This window comes from Larimichthys crocea, chromosome XVIII (assembly GCF_000972845.2).
Source record: "Larimichthys crocea isolate SSNF chromosome XVIII, L_crocea_2.0, whole genome shotgun sequence".
In the NCBI taxonomy this organism is placed as follows: Eukaryota; Metazoa; Chordata; class Actinopteri; family Sciaenidae; genus Larimichthys; species Larimichthys crocea.
In genome coordinates this window covers 690698-699566 of record NC_040028.1, presented here as the reverse complement: position 1 = coordinate 699566, position 8869 = coordinate 690698, and the positions used below count along the sequence as shown (strand labels likewise).

Sequence of the window (8869 nt, the reverse complement as noted above, 5' to 3'; positions counted from 1 at the left end):
TATTGGAAATGGCAGGTCTGCCCGTAAACTAATACAAGGAAATGGACTGAACTTCATAAAGCGCCTTTCTACAAAGTTCTTTAAGTTAATGTCTCTTATACACCCATTCACACACACACTAATATATCTGGGAAACAAACAGGCACCAAAAACAACGTATGTAACTTTTAAAGTGATGATTATAAATGTTTACTCCTAGTAAGCACCAAACAACGTATGTATTTTTCTATTGCTGAGTGTTTACAGCTACTAATGTGTGTAACACTGTTACTGTGATGATAAATATTGAAATATTTATATTTAACATTTAATCTGTGTCTATAATAACCAGATCCTGAAATGTGGATGTGACATGAGGGTTTTCTGAATAAAGAGCACTAACGTGTACATACATACACTCATCACTTTAAATGGTAAATGGACTGTACTTTCTAGTCTTCCGACCACTCAAAGCGCTCTACACTACATATCTCATTCACCCCATTCACACACATTCATACACTGATGGCATTGGCTACCATGCAAGGTGCCAACTGCTCATCAGTTTGCGGATCTAACCATTCATACACATTCACACACCGATGGCACAGCCTTCAGGAGCAATTTGGGGTTCTTGCCCAAGGACACTTCGACATGCAGGAACCGCCGATCACCTGATTAGTGGACGACCCGCTCTGCCTGTGAGCCACAGCCACCACGTATGTAAAAGTTACATTCGTTGTTTTTGGTGCCTGTTTGTTTCCCAGATATATTAGTGTGTGTGTGAATGGGTGTATAAGAGACATTAACTTAAAGAACTTTGTAGAAAGGCGCTTTATGAAGTTCAGTCCATTTCCTTGTATTAGTTTACGGGCAGACCTGCCATTTCCAATATGGCGGCGACGTCGACGTACGATTCAGCGCTCAGTGCGGCGTCTATGTATATATGTCTATGGTCTTAACAGCTCCTTCAGCAACAGACTGCTACTCCACCATGTAAGAAGGAGATCTACCACAGGTCCTTCATTCAACAGCTGTCACACTCTTTGACACCAGCATGACTTTTTTTTCTTGCCAACTTTTTAAGGAACATTTTGTTTTCAATTGTAACATTTGAACTTTCTCTTATGTGATACTCAGATATGTCGAAACACCAGTGGGTCAACTTTGACATATATGTTTCCAGACTGTGGCAGGGTACACATGAATGTTAGTCAAATATGATGAATAAAATCAACACTTTCACTGTAAAAGTTTATTTTGATAAAATTAAACAACTTGATAATACATCATATACGGACGGTACTGCCCACAGCGAGTTTCACACCTCCAAAATTACATTAAAAAACAGTGAAGCTGGACGGTATTTTGATTTTTTTCCCCCTCCAAGAATATCATTATCATCGTGTCCTATAAATATTTGGTACAAAAAGAATGAATTACAATATAAAGAAAAATATGTGGACATTTTTTAGTTTCAAGCCTTCAGAGCAGACTATGGTCACAAAACACAACTGACTGGAACAAACTGCTGCTTTTACTGGAACTGCCAATACACACAATACACACTGCGGATCTCAAATCAGAAAAACACAGAGTCTGAATCAGCTAATGATTTTGACTTCAGAGTTTCATCCCTCACTTGTTTTTTACATAGCACTCAAGTTTACTGCTGTGGTTTAGACCTTTTGCTTCAGTAACTACTGCGACATAAAACGATGCTGATGAAACAATGGAACAGAGTCTTCCAGTGTTGGCTTTATTACGACATTTAACAACAAAACCTCATGTCTCTGCAGTAGACACAAGTGTTGACTGAATGAAACCAAAAAAAATAAGCAGTAAATAAGAAAAGCTGTTGTTGTTTTCTTCTTGTCTCAGACAAAGCAGACAGTGCCTGGATACCTCTGCAAAAAAACTAACCAAAAACAAACAAAAAAGGATCACATCCTCAAACTATGCAAGTACATAAGAGAAAACAAAACAAAATAATATTAGGCTGAAAATGAGGTGACCAGTCACAAGACCGAAAACATTCAAGCTCCAATGCTGGCTGAAGTAGGGCTGTCACTTTTTCAATGAGACAAAATCTGAAGGCAAAATTGTCCTGGTTCTTGTGGTGCCTCTTAAGTGACAAGCTAACGGTTGGTTTGGGTTTGTTCTTGTAAAGTTGCTGTAATGTTAATGTAATGTTACTGTAAGGCAGTTGCGTCAAACAGCCTCACGTTTATCCACAATTTTTCCCATTTACACTGTTAATCAGAAATGCCTCTCTACGTTACTGAGACGTTACTACGTTTGCTGCTATGATTATCTGCTTATCATGTCTTGATAGTTACCTCTGTATTTTTATGTCCACATGAGGTTGCCAGGCAACCATGAGCTAAGAAACAGAAATAGAAGAGAAATCAAACTAACTTGTTGACCTGTTTTTACACTTTGGTTTTCGTGTTGCAAAAACGTGACACATTGTGATAATTAGTGAGCTTTAGTGCTGGTAGGTGGATTTTGTTACTTTTGGACAGCTTCATATTTGCCATGCAGACACACACAAGAGTGGTAACAATCTTCTTGTCTAACTTTCAGCAAGAATTAGCAGGTTATTCTTTTTATGGCTAATGTGTCAGCAAACAGTTACAGAGCAACATTAGCATCCATTTGCAGTTTTGTTTGCAGCCACGTAATATTCACTCTGTTTTGACCTCCACCAGCTCTTGCCTCTTTAGCTGCTAAATGCTTTGGTATGTTCATCAGCTAATTGCTAACTGTGTCTGTCTGCTCTTTGGTGCTGGAAACAGATGATCCCTGCTGCTGGAAACAATCTTGATGAGAGCTGCGGGACTCAATCAGAACAGCAAGATTGCCAGCCAGAAAACCGAAACAATAAGCTGAAGGACACTAAAACACTTGTAGAACTGAGAAGAACTGCAGAGTTGGTGATAATTCTCAGGTTTGTCACTACAATCAATATCTTCCACATTACATAATGGTTAGCCATTGGATCCATTGTTATTCTAATAAAAATATTGTTCAGTGCAGCATTAATATTTGACCAACACATTGGCAATTTTGAGTTTGGTAAGTTCATTCTCACTCAATCAGTAGTCTAAAGTTCTGAATGAAAAGTGACAGCTCTACGTGTCCCATGTCCCTCATGTAAATATGAAGCATATTCTCAATGAACATATTTTATTCAAGATTGTTCAACAAATGTTTGTATGATATCTGAAGTTGTATTTTGTTATTGTAAAAAGACTCCAGTAAAATTCCAATATAACTCAGTTCAACCACATTTCTGACACAATATACACTTAATCAAGAGCTAAAAGTCTTGAAATGATGCCATGAACACGGATCTTCTTTTTGTGTGCAGCCCAAAAAAAAATAATCCAAAAGGAATCTAAAAATCTGCACAAACATAAAGAAATCAGTGCATTTTGTCACAGGACATATCCTCTTTTTACTCTGTGTCCCCGAAAAAGGCGATTTTCAAGCGAGGGTCCTTCACAACAGCTCCTCTGTAATGGTCCATTTGTACAACACGGCAAAAAGACAAAAAGCAATCATATGTGAGTCATTAACCCCCTCCAGTCTCAGCCAACCTACAGGCAGTTCAGCTCGAAGGGCAGCAGAAGGGCACTTAGTCAAAAAAACTAAACAAAACAAAAAACTCTTCTTCCACACACTCATCACTTCATATCCACAGAGGTAAGTGTGTGTGGTCCACTCCTCAATAACTCCAACTCTGATGTTTTGTTGACTGACCTGGTTCCCAAGACTTTCCTCCATTCAGTTTAAAGCCACAATATACACTCTGCAAAAATGGTTATTTGGTAACCAAGGAGAGATTAAAGCAAAGCCCGAACATATTAAAAGTCCAATTCTTAATACAAAATACAGTCCAATTTTGATTCAAAACTCCATTCAGGCCTGAAATGAGTCTTTGAAGAGGTTCACACTGGTGGAACTGAAGTTTGTTGGACTCCACCGTTGTGCTGGTTAATTTACATTTCTACATCCATTAGTTCCAATTCCCAAAATCAGATATTTAGGACTTTAGAAAATGACTTGGTATGCATTTTTGGATCCACGTGCAGTGAAGGCAGGTCCTGAATCAGGTGGCATTCTTAAATATGCTATTAAATGGAAATAACATCTACCAGCACATCTGTTGGTTCATCATGTGGAGTGTGTTGGCTGTATTTTTGAAAGTTGTAATATTTTCTTAAAGGGCGTCAACAACGTTCACAATCTCTAATATTGAGTTTGTCAGACGTTGCAGTCTCTGGCCCTGGTTGGTCAAAATCTGTCCTGAACCTGTCTTTGACATGGAAGTGAGTGTGTGTTTGTGGTGTTTCTGTTAGGAGAAGTCACTGTCCTCAGCCCCGTACAGGTCAGCTAATTTCCGGAACCTGGGCCCCCAGTCACTCAGGTAGTGGTAGTCCTGCTCAGCCTCAGACGATGCTGAGCCCAGCGAGCTCAGCGACTCGGCCACTGAGCCTGCGCCCTCATAGGCATAGGTGGCCAGTGAGTCGTATGGTGGTGCTGTTGGGTTGCAATCGTTCTCTAGCACTCTCTGATTGATGAACTCACGTACGTCCCCGTTATCCCGTGACACCATGTTGACTGGTGGCATGACGTGGCCAGAAGCGGCGGGAGCAGGTCGGCGGTGTGGAGGGTACAGCAGGGTGTCAGTGGGGATGATGTCACGCCTCTGCTTGGCGGACTCCTCCAAGGCGGCGGCGGCATCTGGGTGTCGCAGTGCCCCAATGTCAAAAGCCTGAGTGTCCTCCTCGCCTCCGCCCTCATCATTGTAGCTCACCACGTTGTCTCGGACATCTTCCTTGGAGATGATAAGAGGCTCTTGCTTTCTTTGGCGTTTCAGTGCAGTGAACAGGACCACAATCACTGCAAGCAATGACAGAAAAGATATGGGATTAGAACATTTTAGAGCAAACAGCAGTGATCGGAACCCACAGCCAATAAGGACCAAAGGGAAATTCAATGGTCTCATTTTTGTAGCTTTGTTTTTGTTGGTTACGACAACATCATGCCACAGTCTGGGTCAAGAGTCAACCTGGAAGTGCCAAAACTGCAGTTCCTTAAACGACCACTTCAGAGTGGCTACAGAACGATCAGTCTTATCCCTGAAAGTGTTGATTTTGTCAGGTTATAACTCTTGTGCATCATGGGACGCTTACATAACGTGAAACTTTTTAACTTCTGTTACCAGGATTTGTAATCCAGGCATTCTGTTACATTTCCATGGTTTGTGTTACAGATGGGGCTGTGTAAATAGGATAAGTCAAAGTTGGGCCAACTGGATCTGTAAACTGTGATGGATGTTTACAGCACTTCTGTTGTTCACACTCATTTTCTCTCCCAGATACGTTTGGCTAACCTGGCTGTTGTGAAGTATTTTTCTATTCCTGGGACGTTCAATTCTCATCACACCCTGAGCCTGGAACACAATCTTTTATCTGACCCTGTGCTCTCCCCCACTCATCTCATCTGTCTTGTGACCAACTGAGACACCTCATGATAGCTCTTTGTTTCCATGTGCTGTCTGAAGACTTCGTCCTTGTTCTCATGTAAGCTTTCTCTAAGTTCTTTGTTCTTGTCTTGACATGTGATCTTGTGTACTTCATTAAAACTGGACAGAAACATTGTGAACTAAATTCTGCTTCGTGTCACTTTGTTCTCTGAACTTCCAGAAGGTCAACTCTCAAGGGTTAAGCCAGTAGCTGCTGTAATGACAGATCACAGCACTGGGATTTATTTATAACCAGTCTGATTGTATGACTTTCTTTTTATGTTGCCACATAGCCAAATCCAAGCAATTGACTTGTTAAAGTAATGAAATCTAGTAAAGATGGGAAAGGTGACAACAAGACCCAGTCCAGTCAGCTAATCAACACTGAATGGATTATGTGAGCACAGATTTGGTCGTTTTTCTTGGTTTACATGCTTCTACCATGAGAAAGTAGCTAAGTAGTTACATTGTTTGTATCTGAGGGCGATACAGTGTGTTTTATTTAGTAAATTCACTGGATTCTCTTTGCTATTTCTGTGTCCGATTGGTTGAGTTTTTGGTCTAGAACGGCTGTGATCATCTCCACCAGCAGCATTGCAGCTGGGGTGTGTTTCAGCCGTACCTGGTGAATTCAGTGTAAGCACATCCCACAAGGTAACACCAAGTTTAGCACATCAAGGAGTGTTTCCTACGATACTACAACATGTGACAGCACAGCATTTAGTTGTGGCAGTGTGGCAGAAAACACAGCAGCTAAAAGATAGAACAGAGCACTGACAGCACATGAGTGCATCAGAAGGGTGTCTGATTGATACTGCTGCATTTGTTTTTTTGTAATAAACCCAAAGGATTTTATAAATGTCCACCTCATAGTAAAACGTTTAGTGCAGAGCTGAATGATTGGGGTGAAGGTGTGCACCATAGCTTACCTTGATTCAGACCAACACATGGAACTCTAAACAATTTGTAGATGCCTTATATCCTGAAATGAGTGTGAAAACACAAGGGCTGCACAGGCTGGTTACAGGCAGACAGAAAAGGACGGCAGCCTTTGATTTCAGAAAGGGGTTAAGCCATAAGTAATCATGCAGAACATTTGATTGGCTAAGCTCTTGCAGGCCAGTTTGAATTTAAATCAAGTAAGAGCACAGCGGCAACAAGAAAGAGCAGAGGCGGAGTTAAGGTCAGGGAACTGAAATAACCGATAATGCATACACAGTAGCCCTGCAAATCACTGCATGAAATGTCTGCAAAGGAGCAGGACAGAGAGCTGTGACGTGAATGATACAAAGAGCAAAAGTAAAAGGTAAATATAGAAATAGAAAAGGAGAAAGATTCATCTGGATAAAGCAGGCACTTATTGAAGAGTGTGAAGAGAGACCCAAAGATGTCTGGAGGAAGAGAGATGAGAGAGGCAGAGAACAAAAAGAAAACAGTGATGTGATGGTTGAGGTGATGATGAATACATTCATATGCATATCAGTGCTACTAAAATACTACAGCTTCAGGCTACGCTTTGATTTCCATGTTAAATATAATTCACCACCATGAGATTCGTGTCTCCTCCACATGCTTTTCTTCCCGACACTAAAACATGTCTGAATGCACTTCCTGTGTGTAAGCTACATCTACATGTGTCATCGTTTGGTGTGATGATGATGATGATGATGATGATGATGATGATCGCAGAACATGAAAACCTCAGTGTATTATTATTATTATTGTTTGGTCTGAGTCCAACCCTTCGTAATCAGATCAACTGCAGATGAGTGTGACACACCTGTCTGCACTCGCGCTATCTTTCCTCCTCTCTGCTGTTCATTTCATTTGAGAGCACTCAAAGAACTATTGTAGCTGATATGAGCCGCTGTCTGCACTGTACTGCGCCCTCAGTTCATTTTAGAGCTGCTGGCTATTATAGCCACATCTATTTCATAACATCAAAAATTCCATTTCAGGGGCCGTCGCTGGGAATTATGTTGGTGCTCATAAAGCCCGGTTCTGGAGGATGACTGAAACCTTCATGTCACCAGTGACCTATCCAAAGGACGCTGTCATGGAAATCCAACATGGAAACATTTTTACCAGCGTGTCCAATGATTCTTATTAGGAGAGTACACGTATACTTGTCATGTTTACAGTACTGTATGGTATTGTAGTGTGTCGCGTGAGGCCGGGTATCATATTGTGTTGTATCGTAGCCTTTTGTACTGTTTCGTATCGTATCATGTTGAATGCTGTCATAGTGTATCAACACATTGTCACTCCAAACACTGCTGCTTGTTCAGTAGCTGTATGCTTTTCCCTTTCACTGCATTGCCTGTACCGTGTCGTACTGTGTCATACCATGTATAGTAGTATCGTAGTATCCTATACTTGTCATTGTGTGTTGTCAATATTGTCATATTTTATTGCACCATGTCATACTCATTACCTCATCTTGCAGCACTTGTACTGATTGTACTGTGGTGATTAAGCTGTATCTCTGCATGTCTTTTTTCATTTTTACTTTATAAATGAAAGTGAATCCTGCATGAATCTGATAAATAACAACACTGAGCAGAAATTTGCCTGATTAAAATAATCAGATTACAGCACAAGAACATTGCTACTGTGGACTTAACCAGGTTAAGAAAGAGTTATTACTTTGCATGAAATCTGCTGAGGGTGTGTGTGTGTGTGTGTGTGTGTGTGTGTCTGTATGAGGGAGTGTAGAGGCGGTTGAACACTGCATTACAGCAGTGCCTACCTCCTGAATCCACATACAGCGTAAGTATGTAATTTAACTGTAATGACGTGTTGTACAGCAACAGATCTAGTAAATAGAGTTTGCATTAATTAACCATGTTAGCCAATCCTCCAGAAAGAGGAAGGGAGCTCATATGGACTATGGACGAGCTGAAAAGAGAGGGAGTGTGTAGCGACAGGAAACAAAGACCTTCTCTGATCAAGTGACTCATTAATTCTCAGATTAATCAGTGAACAAGATGCACAGAGTGACAACTGTCTCTTATGAAGGTCCAACGCTCATCTCCTGTATGAAATGGCTGCATTATTACAAACTGTATGATGAAGAGGTCATAGGTCACGTCTTGTACGTGCTGCCTCACTGCCTCATCCTCTCTTCACAGTTCTCATGCTTCTCTTCAGCGTTCTTCACTGTGCAGTTGCTGTGGCTGCTTCGACAGACACTGCTACACTAGTGTTCAAGTTAGCTGTCTGAAAAAAATGTGCTAAAATTGGTGTAAAATAATATAAATATAAATGGTCCTGACCATTCAAATGAACTGATGATGAACTTCCAGTGTTCGTCGTGTGTGTCCACTAAAGTCTGCAATGACTGCACTTTCAGGAGCA

General features: G+C 40.9%; 1 protein-coding gene across 1 annotated transcript in view; it reads right to left on the bottom strand.

The window, feature by feature from the left end:
- Window positions 1-1219: 1219 nt before the first annotated feature.
- Window positions 1220-8869, bottom strand: part of cdh6 (cadherin 6) — a 79436-nt gene continuing 71786 nt past the window's right edge. The window contains exon 12 of the mRNA XM_010740759.3: window positions 1220-4887. Coding sequence (XP_010739061.1) covers window positions 4340-4887 — 548 coding nt within the window. The 3' untranslated portion in view covers window positions 1220-4339. The remainder of the gene's footprint in view (window positions 4888-8869) is intronic.